Here is a 14839-nt window from a genome sequence, read left to right as displayed (position 1 = left end):
CCAATATACCAATATCTCTTTCATTTTTCTTTTCCCTTTCCCATTTCTCCCCTTCCTCTTTTCTTCGTTTTCTTTTCCTTTTTTTATTCACTTTTTGTTTTTATTTCTCGGTGAAATCCGCCAGGGGTTGGGAAGACTGCTCCCCTGCTCCGCCCCCACTAATTCTTTGGGGTCGCTGCCGATGGCCAATTATTATAAAGGCAGGTATGGGGCCGAACGGGAAATCCCCCCCCCCCTCTCTCTTTCTTAGCTCTCTCCCCCTCCCAACCCCTTCTTCCGCTCTATCTCTTGTTGGTAAATCCTTGATCCGTCCCCGAATGTTTTTTGTTCATTTTTCCCCAACACGCCAGGCGCTCAATGTTGATTAAAAATTTAATAAATATGACTTCAAATTGTTATTTTCATTGAGATGAATCTATCTTTTTTATTATTATTATTAATGAACGGAAGACTAAATCTTCCTATGATTGCATAGCGCATTTTCTATTTAGATTAACATTACGTATGGGGATTTATGCTGCAGTCACATTTTCCTACGTAGGTCGTACGGTGAGTCAAAAAATCCCGTTTAATTCATTTATTTTCATCTAAACCAAAAATTGTATTTGGTACAAAACTGTTAAAATGTTAAGACACCAATTATTGTTTATTAAGGTAGTCATTCTGTTCCTGGTTAAATGAAATGCCTAGAACATGTAGAATGTCCAGTTTTCTGGTTTGAATATCACAAATTTTCAGCTCGCGCTTCGCGCTCCCATTATTAGATTGGTGAGATATGTAGCCCGTATCCTATTCATGACTTTAAAAGGTTCTTTTTCTGGTCAATATATTAAAAATTTCAGCTCGCGCTTCGCGCTTGCGTTAATTATTTAGTTAGATTCACATCCTTTCATGATTACAAAAAATGCTTGGAACGTTTACTTTTCAATGTCTTATTACCCAAAATTCCAAAAAATTGAGCTCGCGCACTCAACATCTCGCAAGGATGCCCTTTTTGCAGTAATTAGGTCCACAATTGACAAAAAAGCGAATTTTACAACTTCAGATTTGAAAATTATTCCAAACCGCTCCCTCGCTACGCTACTCGCGAAAAATATGACTCTTATCAATCAGAAATCAGTTTAAAAAAGACTTTGCTCAACTTCATTAATACAAAACACACACAACTTCTTCACACAGGTGATAATCTAATGGTGAAAATATCCGTTTGCACCAAAATGCTCTTTTTGGCATATAAGTGCCCTGTTTTGGCTTTGCCCCCCCCCCCCCGAAACGAAAATACATTCCGCCGCCCTTGGTACAAGGCCTTAATTGCCATGGTTTCTTCAACCTATCAATCAATGTCGTTTATTTGGCCTCTTTTGCTCTTCTCATCCAGCGAAGATTCCAGTCCACTTCCCTGCCTCCCCAAGCTCCTCCCACTTACTCCTATACCCCTCCCCCCTCGTGAGCTCGATCCATGACTCTATGGACTGGGTCTACGACCCCGTTGTCTTTTCCTTCTCCGATTGCTCCTCCCTCTCATCTTCCCCGTCATCCTCCTCCTCTTAGCTCCGCCCTTCTGCCTCCCCTTTCTCTGTCTTCTTGTGACTCCTCCCCTCTCTCCCGCATTGACTAATTCTAATGGCGTGGCTCCTTCATTCTCTTGCGTGTCTAATCCCGTATCTTGCTTTCCTAATCTTTTCCTCTTGACATGCGTTCTTCCAGCATTACTTCTCCTCTCCGAATTTCCCCTACTCGTCATCTGAGTGTTCTCCCCCTGGAGCCCGTCCTGGGTCCCGGGCTTGGGCCTGGTCTGAAGCTGGTCCTTGTTCCCAGCCCTTCGCTTCTTTCGACTCCTCTTCTCTTCACCGGAAGTGGGTATCGATCTTAATCTCGTGATGACGTCACTGGACACTTCTTGCGCAAACTCTGTCATATAGATTTATGAAAAATATAAACAACAAAATAATATATCAATTTGTTGATTTAAAAAATGATAAATGCTCTAACGTACGTAGCAAGTAAGCGGTAGATGTAGTAACACTAAAAGTCATGGTAGTATAGAGGTAGTAGTCGTATAGTTGTAGTAGTAGTAGTCGTAGTAGTCGTAGTAGTAGTAATAGTAGTAGTAGTAGTAGTAACAGTGTAATAGTGTAATAGTGTAATAGTGTAATAGTGTAATAGTGTAACAGTGTAATAGTCGTAGTAGTAGTAACAGTGTATACTGAATCATTTATTTTTGTCTCACCTGCATAGCAGAGTGAGACTATAGGCGCCGCTTTTCCGACGGCGGCGGCGACGGCGACGGCGGCGGCGGCGTCAACACCAAATCTTAACCTGAGGTTAAGTTTTTGAAATGACAGCATAACTTAGAAAGTATATGGACCTAGTTCATGAAACTTGGCCATAAGGTTAATCAAGTATTACTGAACATCCTGCCTGAGTTTCATGTCACATGACCAAGGTCAAAGGTCATTTAGGGTCAATGAACTTAGACCATGTTGGGGGAATCAACATCAAAATCTTAACCTAAGGTTAAGTTTTTGAAATGTCATCATAAATTAGAAAATATATGGACCTAGTTCATGAAACTTATACCTAAGGTTAATCAAGTATCACTGAACATCCTGCATGAGTTTCACGACACATGACTAAGGTCAAAGGTCATTTAGGGTCAATGAACTTTGGCCGAATTGGGGGTATCTGTTGAATTACCATCATAACTTTGAAAGTTTATGGATCTGATTCATGAAACTTGGACATAATAGTAATCAAGTATTACTGAACATCCTGTGCAAGTTTCAGGTCACATGATCAAGGTCAAAGGTCATTTAGGGTCAATGAACTTTGGCCAAACTGGGGTATTTGTTGAATTACAGCCATAAATTTGAAAGTGTGTTGGTCTAGTTCATAAAACTTGGACATGAGAGTAATCAAGTATCACTGAACATCCTGTGCGAGTTTCAGGTCACATGATCAAGGTCAAAGGTCATGTAAGGTCAAAAAACTTTGGCCACGTTGGGGGTATTTGTTGAATTGCCATCATATCTCTATAAGTGTATTGGTCTAATTCATAAAACGTGGAAATACGAGTAACCAAGTATCACTGAACATCTTGTGCGAGTTATAGTAGTTTTCAAAATCAGCACTGCTGCTATATTGAATCGCGTGATGCAGGTGAGACGGCCAGAGGCATTCCACTTGTTATTATTATTTATTTGTATTTATTTTTATTTTTATTTGTTTATTTTTTTATTCATTTTATATATATATATATATATTGTTTATTTCTTTATTTTATCTTATCTTTTATTCATAAAATTTACTTATAAAAGGGGGCCTTCATCCTACAAGCTCTGCTTTTTAGTTGGTCTCCTTCCCTTTCGATTTCATGGTATTATTGTATTATAAAAAAATAATTTAAATGTTATATTTTGTAAATATGTATATTGAACTATCATTGTAAATGTAAAAAGATTGAAAGAGAAAATAAATGAATTGAATTGAATTTAATTGAATAGTAGCAGTAGTAGTCGTAGTAGTCGTAGTAGTAGAGTAGTAGTAGTAGTAGTAGTAGTAGTAGTAGTAGTAGTAATAGTAGTAGTATAGTAGTAGTAGTAGTAGTAGTATAGTAGTAAGAGTAATTTTGTAATAGTGTTGTTGTTTTTCTAGGTCTGAAAAATAGCTACTTTACCAGATTGGAAGTTATAAGTTTTATTTCAAAATCAATTGTTTCTTGTAAAAGCGGCAAATAAATATCTTGTCGTCTAAACGATTGGAATCTATTTGTTTTAAGTATATATATTTTTATATACATTCCATTAATAATAAGTCATATAAATAAATTCACATAAAATCAATGATGCACATTCCAAGAATTTTTTTTCGCACGGATATAAATTGGGACTATTACTGCTTCAGATAAGTCCAGTTAAAGGACAAGTCCACCCCAACAAAAAATTGATTTGAATAAAAAGAGAAAAATCAAACAAGCATAACACTGAAAATTTCATCAAAATCGGATGTAAAATAAAAAAGTTATGACATTTTAAAGTTTTGCTCAATTTCACAAAACAGTTATATGCACATCCTGTTGGGTATGCAAATGAGGAGACTGATGACGTCATCCACTCACTATTTCTTTTGTATTTTATTACATGAAATAGGGAATATTCTATTTTTCTCCTCATTGTCAAGTGAAACAACGATTAATTCATCCCTGAACATGTGAAAAGAGCATTGTTTAATACCATATGATTCAGTCAAGTTGGTCCTTATTGTCAAATCTATAAAAAATGAAATATTGTATAATTCAAACAATGAAAAACAAAAGAAATAGTGAGTGAGGGACATCATCAACTTTCTCATTTGAGTTGTGCATATACTGTTTTGTGAAAAAAAGCAAAACTTTAAAGTGTCATAACTTTCTTATTTTACATCCGATTTTGATGAAATTTTTTCGTTTTGCTAGTTTGATTTGTCTCTATTTATTCAAATAAAAAATTTCTGGGGTGGACTTGACCCTTAAGTAGTATATATATATCATTTGTTCATTATACATGTATTAGTTTCCCAATGATATATAATATTGCTTCAGTGAAGTTTCAGAGCCTGGTTTCGGACCTATTACCGAAAGAAAGAGCAGGAAAACATATTATCATATTCTAAGAAAATGAAGGATATTTTGATGATCTCTTAATGACAAAGCTATGCATTTTTTTTCATTATCAACACATGAGCCCATTAATAGTTAGTGATTTACCCTCAGATAAGGTATCTATAAATGGACGTAGATGGCGTCATTGCAACACTGTCTGGTGGCAGAACGCATGTAGCTTGTGATGTTGAAAAAGACTTACTTTGGGCCAACTCGGGTCGTTCTATCTCTTGAAGACCAAGAAAAAGATAGGACCAAGATCCAGTGTCTCCCTTGGTCCAATTTTCCAGTCTCTGAAGACATGATGGAGCGTCATGGTCCAGGGACTGGTCTTGGGATTGGACTATAATATGCTTGGTCCAGTCAAAAGAGTGGGCCTTCAATGCGTCAATCAGCTCATTGCATTCTGCATCGTGAAATACAGGGGGGGTATTTGAATTTTGTTGATATCATACGCCTACGGATCTGGTGGGTGTTTAATGAAAGTTGTCAGCACTGACAATTCCTTGGTTTTTATTGGCTGAAAGGCACTGGCTCTGACTGTTACTATGGTAACTGTCGGAGAAAGACAACTTGTCAGTGCTGACAACTTTCATGAAACGATTCCCTGACCTACTGGGGAGCATTAACGGTCCCACAAGTTGTCAAATCTTACAGGTTTCCTTTATTTTGATTGGCTGAAAACCACTGTTACTATTGTAACTGTCAGATAAAAACAGGGCTTGTCGGATTAAACGTTTCAACAATTCCTTTCATGCAACGCTCCCCAGAATGTAACACTCGGAAACATCAATGGATCAATGCATTGAAAACAAGAATCTGATATTTCTTTTTAAATGACTTAATGAGGTGGAAGGGGTAGACTATAGTATTAAGAATTTAATTTGAAGTGGTTAATTTCATTTCTATATCATTTTCAACATGCAAATAAAACGAGTACACACTTAAAATGTTGTGCAACATATTAATCCTTTTTTGCCCACCCTTTTTGAAAAGTCTACATAAATGCGTATTTGCGCGATTCTAGTAAAAAAAAATACGCAACGAACACAGATTTTACACATGCAATACATAAACAGGTATTCATAAAAAAATCTGACTCAAAATGGTGGAAAAATAATGAAATGTTGGCATTTCATGTGACGGCCTCAAAATGCAGCCTTTCTCATCAAAATCCCCGAATCGTGTGCAAAGTGAATGAGTGCGCAGACATGGGGTACCATTTTTTTTTTCAATCTGAAAATGACTGCCCGAGGTTTTTTCAAGAAAATCTTATATTTTCTTTCATTTTTCAATGAGAAATTTGGTACACTTACTCATGATAATATAAGGAACCTTATGTACTGAAAGATTTTGTGAAATAAGAAGAAATTCATGTGAAATCTTAACTCAAATTGTTAGGTGCGCAGACTTGGGGCCCACCATCATAAATATTTGAATCAGAATTTGTTGTTTAAGATTTTAAACACTTAATTAAAGTGTTTAAACAACTACTGTGCGATTCACATAGTAAATAGCGTTGTTTAAACTATTTTTAAGTGTATATTCATTAGATTCTAGAAGATAATGAAAGACAAACGAATTGGCAAGCTTATGGGATGAGGGAGTATAGAGACAGTAGGGGGACTGAGTGAGGATGTGACGTACACTGGCACGGAGAAGGGGGCTTGGGGATCCCCCCCCCCAAAAAAAAAAAATAATAATGATAATAATGATAATAATAAAAATAACAATGATAATAATGATGATGATGATGAAAATTTCCTTCAAAGTTTCTTGAAAAGCGGCCTTAGCAGTCTATGTCCAATTGATCAATATGATAAATAATGATGACGAAAATAATAAGGAAGAAACATTGAATTTAAATAAATAAATAAATTAATCAAATGAAATAGAATAGAATAACAAAAGCATCAAAGAAAAATAGAAATAGGCCTAACCTTCTTAGGTCTAAATGAAATATGAAAATTAATATTAAAAAAAATATGATAATTAGGCCTATATACCATGTCTAAGTTAAACAAAAAGAAATGAATAAAAAACTAAACAAATAAATTGATTAATCTAATCATTAGATCAATTAATAGACCGGACACCAGTCATTGCCAGAAGATAAAAATTTGTCCGAGTTTGTTGAAATTATGATCGGCTTAATAATCACCTGCTGCTGTTGGTTAATATTCTACCCGGATTGGTTGGGTGTCCGGATGCAAGAGTTTTAATCTCAATTTTGAAAAGTTTATAAGGATTATTTCAGATTTTTTAGCACATAATGTAAGAAAATATTACAAAGAACAAATATTGATGGTGGTAAGAGCTATTCAACCTATATTTTTGCTTATTCCTGAGATTAAAAAAGGTCTTAATTTTTGTGTCCGGACACATCCCCCCCCCCATCCTACCTCTTAATTTTGTATCTCTTTTCCAATATGGGTTGTTTCACCTTCAAAATAAAACAAATAGAATAGCTTACCTTCCGCTGTTAACTCTGCTGTTATTTCGATTAATTCATGCCGATTTATCACTTCTCCAACAGAACAAGAAATGAAACAAAAAATGGACAAGAAACATAAAGAGAGATTCTGCTTTAGGAAAGCCATGATAGTCTCTTCCACACACGTGTTCTTTGAGACGCGCGCCAAACACCTTAAAAGAAATCAAAACTTGCGTTATTTTTTGACAACACCGAATGCGCGCTTGGTCGGAGGGGGGGGGGGGGGTCTCATCGGTCTCATCTCTGCGCGCACTGTGCAGGGGGTTGGCTCAAGCCCACCCCCCCCCCCCCCGGTCCCCTTTCTAACTATTACACCCGGCAGAGCGTTTCATCAATATTTTGTCCGGCAAGTTGGCAGACCTGAAAACTTTTCTTGATTATGATTTGCCAATAGAAAAACTGTTAGGCCTACAATGGTAACCGTATAGGCATAACAATAGCTGTATGACTATTGTACGAAAATGGTGTTTGTGGCACTCCAGTGTGTGCACATATATGTGTTCGTGGCACGTTAAGAGATATGAAATGGTGAGATACTAAAATGATCCAGCCGAAACCCCGTCAGATTAAAAGTTTTATTCTACGCGATGAAGATTGAAAAAAGGGAGATTTGCTGGTCACTGTTTCCGGAGTGAGAAAGAATTTATTTCTAATGTACTTTTATTGCGCCTCCCTCATACAACGAGAGGACGAAGATCTTTTAATATTGTTGATTACGTAATGTAGGGATATAAGTATAGTTTGATATATGATTTACCAACTTTCATTTCAGATCGCGAAACCTGGCGTATTCATTGTCGAATGCGTCCGATTTTTAATCTGTTTTAAGGTGATTGACAGGTCCCCCCCCCCCCCACAAAACATAGTTTTATGCGTGCATTTTAGCATGCAACTTGTTTTATCGAAATATTCGACTCCCACACTTGGAGTTGTGTAGAACAAATTCAAATTATCTGATTTCTTGTTGAATCTATGATTTCTAGACTTCTACTATCAAATGTTTCTTAAAGCCTTCTTAGATTCATGACAAATGAAGTCAGAGAACAGCTATATAGGGGCGGATCTAGCTTTTTACCAAAGAGGGGGTTTGACCGAGAAACCTGACATGCAAGAAAAAAAATCACTACCAAATGAAGGTAATTTTGGCTCAAAAATTTAATCATTATTTTTTTTAATTGGCAGCCCAAGGGAGGGGTCAAACTAGTCTGCAGGCACAGACCCTGATTGGAACTTTGATCAACAATTAGTGTGCGTCCACGCAAAGACCATGCAGCACATACAAAACTTGCTGTTCCAATACCCATCATACCTGGGGGGCGTTTCATGAAAGGACTTGTCGGACATTTTATCCGACAAGTACCAGTTTATCCGAAAGTTACCATAGGAACAGTGCCTCTCAGCCAATCAGAATCAAGGAAAGATGTCAGATCTGACAACTTGTCGGATGAAAATATTGATGAAACGCTCCCCTGAGCGTCTTCAGTACACAAGGCATGGGTAGGCTGCACATTCAGACCCTTAACTCGAGTGAAGGGTTTGCCCAGCAGACTATAGGTTTAAACCGTTTAAACCTCCTCCCGTAGATCCGCCATTTAAGAATTAAAAAAACCTATCAAAATGTTAATTCGCCCCCTATGTTGTGGAATTAGGCCCCCTGTAACCAACTTCATTTATAAAAAAAAAAAATGATTTTTAAAGTCGCGACTTTGAATGGCGATATTTTGCTGTTTCAAACAAGCATGCTACAAGCCCCCTCCCCCCAAAAAAAATTATATATAGTTTGTTTGGGTACAAGTACATAATCGTGTGCTTCATTTCCGCATGGTATTACAAAAGAAAGATGAGCACATAATAGCTGAGAAGGATAACAAACATTCGGTTGTCATTTTAAAGGTCACGTCCACCCCAGAAAAATGTTGATTTTAATCAATATAGAAAAATCAAACAAGCACAACGCTAAAAAAATCATCAAAATCAGATGTAAAATAAGAAAGTTATGACATTTAAAAGTTTCGCTTTATTTCACAAAACAGTTGTGTGCACAACTCAGTGACATGCAAATAAGAGAGTCGATGATGAACCTCACTCACTATTTCTTTTGTATTTTTTGTATTTCATTGTTTGAATTATACAATATTTCAATCTTTATAGATTGACAATAAGGACCAACTTGATTGAACCATAAATGGTTAAAACAATGTTCATACCAGTGGCGTAACAGGCGGGGGGGGGGGGGGGGGTGGCAGGGGGGCAAGCTGACCCCTGGCGGATTTCACCTTCAAATGGCTCTATAACGCCCCCGTTCAATCACTGGCATACATGCAGGCGCAGGGGGTTGGTTCCACACCCAAGAGGAAATAAAAGAAATTATAGGAGACAACGTATAATGAAATGAATGGAAACAAAGAAATGTGTTATTTGCTGAATATAATGGACAAATCTATCACATAATTAGATTTTAATTTCAATATAGGCAATTTTTTTTCCAGCTCGCTTTGCACGCTGGCGACTTTTTACAATTTTTTCCCACATTCCTATGTTTTGCCCCCTCAGAATATTTGGTTCATTACGCAACTGGGTTGAATAAATGTGTTGTGTAAAAGTTATATTCTGTATATGCCCTCGATTTGATTAAAATAGCGGCAATCTGCGAGGTTTAAATGGCTTTGATATCAAAAAGTTCCGGGGGCTCCGCCCTGGACCCCAACCGCACAGCACTGCGTATGGAAGGGTTGGGCTATGGCCCCAAAAAGTTCTACAAACAAGAACAACAAAAAAGGAGGAAAAAAAAGCAAAGGAAAGGTGTAGGATATGATAGGGCCGAGCTTTATTGGTTGGAATGACTTCGCGCTCTCTGCATGGAAATGGTAATTATATATTTTCTTTTTTAAATTACGTATGTTATTCCGGTGTACCTTTTTTTCGGAGGTCAGAAGATATTAGGGTTGTAGGATTGTAATTCTCATCCATTCTTTCGAATTCGAGAAGGAAAAGAGATCTACCAATTTTTTTATTGAAAACTCGACAAACGTAACTTGATTATTAGTTTCATAACGTATGAAAGTGAAACGTACGCTGGTTATTAGCTTAAAGGGGAATCCAGCCTTGGCCATAAAATGTTGTGATGGGAAGGAGAAAAATAAATTAAACAGAATGGTGAAAGTTTGAAAGAAATCCGACAAGCAATAAGAAAGTTATAGCTGCTTTAAAATTGAGATCACTAATACTATGTAGATTTCAAATTGGCAACTGGGTAAGTAAATTATGACAAGGGCAAGGACAATTTTCCCATAGGCCATGTACTTTATTATCAGGTATTTGTGGTTTTCTTCTAAGTACCCATTCCCCTGGGGCAGTAATCTAAATATAACCCAGGTAGTATATTGTTTTATGTCCTCATGAAAGAAAAATATGATTTGAAATAAACTTTTGGGAAAAATGACATTTTAGCCATAATATGTATTGGAGTACATGGAAGAGTAGTCCTTGCCTTACATCACTATGACATCCCATATGCGGCCAATTTGAAGTCTCCATGGGTATAGTGATTACCAATATTTACAACTTTAAAAAAATTCATAACTTTCTTATTGTTTGTCCAATATTATTCAAACTTTCACCTATCAACTTGTCTGATTTTTCTTTTCCTTATAAAAACAAGTTTTTATTTGGGTTGGATTCCCCTTTAAGGAATGAAGCCATATGTTTGTCTTCACGAACCAGGAGTTGATCGAATCACCACAAAATTTTTTCACGCACTCTGTATAGCTGCATACTGGTCTTATTTTATACAGGATCAAGGCATGAATGACAACGCAAGTTCATCGATATCTGGAGATCGAACACCGATCCACCCTTCTGGGTATATACCAGGGGCCGCGGAACCGGGGGGGGGGAGCTTCAGTCCCCCCCCCCCACTTTTTTCCAAAACCGTGTACAAAAACGTAAAAATTACCATATGATTGTGATTTTTAGCATGGTCAGCCCCCCCACTTTTGGCTCAGCCCCCCCCCCCCCACTTTGAAAACCGTTCCGCGGCCCCTGTATACTCCCCGCCTCGTTTCTTATCATGATATCAATTACTGGAATTGTAGGCAACGGTCTCAGTGCACGATCCTTTCTGTATTCCTGTCGACTAAACTAAGAACCAAAACCAATGTCTTTGTGGTCAATCTGGCATTCGGTGATTTGATAACCTGCCTGTGTATTCCACTACAGATCACGGCTCTTTTGTCGCCCGGTGAGCCGCCCATGCCAAATGTTCTAAAACAACTGACCGTGATGGTGGTGGCAATATCAATGTATAGCACAAGCTCCACATTGGCTGTTATTGCTTTTATGAGGTGTGTTAAGATTACAAAACCATTGGGAAGCTCCAACGATCTTTTTACGACACCGAGGTTGGCACTCATCGTTTCTGTTTCGTGGGCCCTTCCGGCAATGATAGTAACCATGAACTACTACTTAGGGCAGGGGCGTCGATCCATTTTTCAGATTGGGGGGGGGGGGCAAAATCATGAATCAACTTTCCAAAGGGGGGGGGGGGGGCTGACCATGCAAAAAAATCACAATCGTATGGTCATTTTTACATTTTTGTACATGCATTTGGAAAAAAGTGGGGGAGGGGGGCTGAAGCCCCCCCCCCCCCCCCCCGCTTCCGCGGCCCCTGCAATACATTGTGCTCACTCAACCATGAACATACGATATCAAAATTGTGTGTGGAGTGGCTGAATGATCGATGGATAGTAAAACAGCATAACACCATAAAATTCACCTAAAAACAACTTTTGCCCAACTTTGTATTTGCACAATCTGAAAAACGACTCTTGTGACTTTCAAAAATGGCAATTTTTAATTCAATCTTTAATTACTCATGCATGACTCAACCGATCAATTTTATTTTTCACCAGGAGTTGCTTAAAGTTGAATTAAGAAGGGGGTGAGTTTCCATAAATATGGGTTCCACACACAATATATAGTATACAGAAGCGGATCTAGAGGGGGGGGTTGGGGGGGTTGCAACCCCCCCCCCCAAAAAAAAAAAAAAAAAAAATCCGGGGACCATTTTTTTTAATCTTATCTTTTTTTTTAAACTTGTAATTTTATTTTATTCTATTTCTATGTATTTTTACACACAGATTTTCAAAAATTTTCCCTACTGTGGGAGGGGGACACCCCCCTCCCACACCCTCCCCCCTCGCTCGCTCCGCTCGCTTGGACTCGGTCGCTACGCTCCCTCGCATACCACCCCAACCCCCCCCCTTTATAAAAAGCTGGATCCGCCCCTGGACTATATATCAGTTGTTCAAACAGATAGCATGTCACAAAAATACTCTGCCTTCTCGATATTTTGCTTTGAAAGTCTATGAAATTAGCAGCTGTCAGAGCCCGAGAGACGAGTGTACAGAAAAATCACTCTGAGTGTGACGTCACCGGGGGGAATTTAGTATAAGAGGTGTCCGGATATAATACAGAAATGCTATGCAGAGAGAGAAAGATGATTTTACTTTTTTTTTTCAAAGCAACTCAAATCAAACAAATAGGAATCGTATGTACAAATCTTTACTTTCCCTGTATAAAAAACAGTATGAATAACTATCATGAACTCTTAAATCACGATGTAAGATTGCAAACAGTTAGTTATTGAATGATATTTTCACTATTTCTCATTTATTTTATCACGATGTTCCATCAAGTGAGTAGCTGGAAAGTAATTCCGGCGGCTAGCTCAGCTCTGCGCGCGCTGCACGCCTATACACACAACACCCAGGCATTGAGTGTGTACTGTACAGTAGTGGTCTAGTCTGGTACCGGTATTTGCCGACCCGCAGTTCATGACCATGCAGCGATCCCCTGGCGTCTTTTTCTTCTTTCCTTTCGTCTTTGACTCCATTTTTATATCCTCTGGATCATTTCCACTCATAGCTCATTCCACAGAACAATCTTGAATCAAACGTACTATTCTTCTCGGCCTTCCGAGTTGTTTTCTATATTTAATTACGCTAGAGGTCATCGTCACACATATAAACGCAATTCGCAAGTGAGTTGAAAACTTGAAAACAGCAAGAAAGGTATGCGGTATAGTACGGTAGCTCGACAGCTAGCTGAGCCGGAGCGGGCGGCCGGTCGGCACAAAGCAATTCCGCAACCAACTGTGTTTTTTGCAAGAGCCGCGTCACACGCGGATAAATATGTCATAATAACACGTCTGCTACGTTATCGACTGGTGAGAAGATCTCGATCAAATTTAATATTATTCGCCTTGAAATTATTCCTTTAGGGTCTATGGTATCATTCTGAGGGAATTTACATATTAGGAATAATAGTACGGCCATAAATATACTTTTAATCATTTCCTCTTTGCAAGTTCTCCGGCTCGTAGATACAACTTCAACTGCAGTTTATTTCATTTTGACTTGTTTCGCCACGGACACAGTCCCGAACGAAAACAAGGCATTAAAATCGTCTAAAATGGCTACAAAGAAGAACAGTTTTAACAATGTAGGGTTATATTATTGACTATATGTCTTTGAATAATTATTACTTCCTTTCAGTATCGTTCACATAATATAATCAATAGCGATAAAATGAAGTTTTGACACAGAAGTAAATATGAAGGCGTACGTGTATAGTACACAAAACGGCACTGCCTTGTTTACTACACCGGGACGTCACAGTCAAAGAACACCCGTCTCGGTAGGCATTGCATGAGCGAACTCGGGGAAAATGGGTAGGGATAAATCGTTCAAATTCACTATTTTTAAAAAAGAAAATGGGGGGTCGAATCACGTACCTCTTACTGTTTGGGGGGGTTGTAAGGTTGCTATTAATGTAAATATCTCAATATTTGGAATCGTCTTCTTAATTCAACTTTAATGAGTGTAGAAAACAACCTACGAAATATCATACCTCAAAATAATTCCGTTCAAAAGTTACAGCAATTTGATTTAGGGGGGACTTACTATTTTTGTTGTGTATATATATAGATTATATATATATATATATATATATATATATATATATATATACACACACACACACACATCTCACCAACAAATTAAATTTTAAAAAAATTAAAAAATAATAGATGTGAGCGCGAAGCGCGAGCTGAAAATTTTGATATTTTGATCTTAAAAAAAAAGAGTTTAATTGACGTTTTTAATAAAGAACAAGAAATATATCCAACAAAAGATTATTGCAAATCGAAGTGGGAGTTCTTTTGAGTTATAGAACTGAAAACGGGACATTCTATTCACCTATTCAATCATGAAAAGTATGGGTTTTTGCTACAGAAATGATGCGAGCGCGAAGCGCGAGCTGAAATTTTGTTATTAATATTCTAATCTGAAAACCGGACATTTTGAGCACGATTTTAGATGAAGAACGAGTTGTGTATCTCAATCTCGCTTGCTGATTGCTGTGTAACATTACAATCTTATTTTATTTTTTGCACATGCGGAATTATTGGGGGGGGGGGGCAAAACGATATGTTTGCCCTCCCCAATATTTTCATTGGTGGGGCGGTTGCCCCCCCCCCCCCATGATAGGGTTACTGGTTGGTTATGACTCTCATGCCAAACTCTTCGTATTCACCGCCGATGAAATAAGTCCGTTAGTTGCGCTTTGTGTATGTGACGGAGCATATTTAGTTCTTTCACTCTCAATTATATTCATATCCTACGGCAAAATTATTTTGTATGTTAGAG

At 37.8% G+C, this 14839-nt stretch overlaps 1 protein-coding gene across 1 annotated transcript; it reads right to left on the bottom strand.

Moving 5' to 3' along the window:
• Positions 1-1447: 1447 nt before the first annotated feature.
• LOC135154364 (uncharacterized) lies at positions 1448-5959 on the bottom strand. Its single transcript, XM_064100506.1, has 3 exons — positions 5956-5959; positions 4842-5045; positions 1448-1911 (listed from the first exon to the last, which is right to left on the bottom strand). The coding sequence occupies exons 1-3, from the start codon at positions 5957-5959 to the stop codon at positions 1466-1468; spliced, it is 654 nt and encodes a 217-aa protein (XP_063956576.1). The 3' UTR covers positions 1448-1465.
• Between the last annotated feature and the right edge of the window lie 8880 nt (positions 5960-14839).

Source organism: Lytechinus pictus, chromosome 6 (genome assembly GCF_037042905.1).
Source record: "Lytechinus pictus isolate F3 Inbred chromosome 6, Lp3.0, whole genome shotgun sequence".
NCBI classification, from domain to species: domain Eukaryota; kingdom Metazoa; phylum Echinodermata; class Echinoidea; order Temnopleuroida; family Toxopneustidae; genus Lytechinus; species Lytechinus pictus.
This window is presented reverse-complemented; position numbering and strand designations above follow the sequence as displayed.

What these genes read in the sequence shown, in the direction of transcription:
- LOC135154364 (XM_064100506.1), bottom strand. An exon ending in ACGACCCGAGTTGGCCCAAA is followed by an intron (nt 1,912 to 4,841) that starts GTAAGTCTTTTT and finishes TCTATATGACAG; the next exon opens with AGTTTGCGCAAGAAGTGTCC.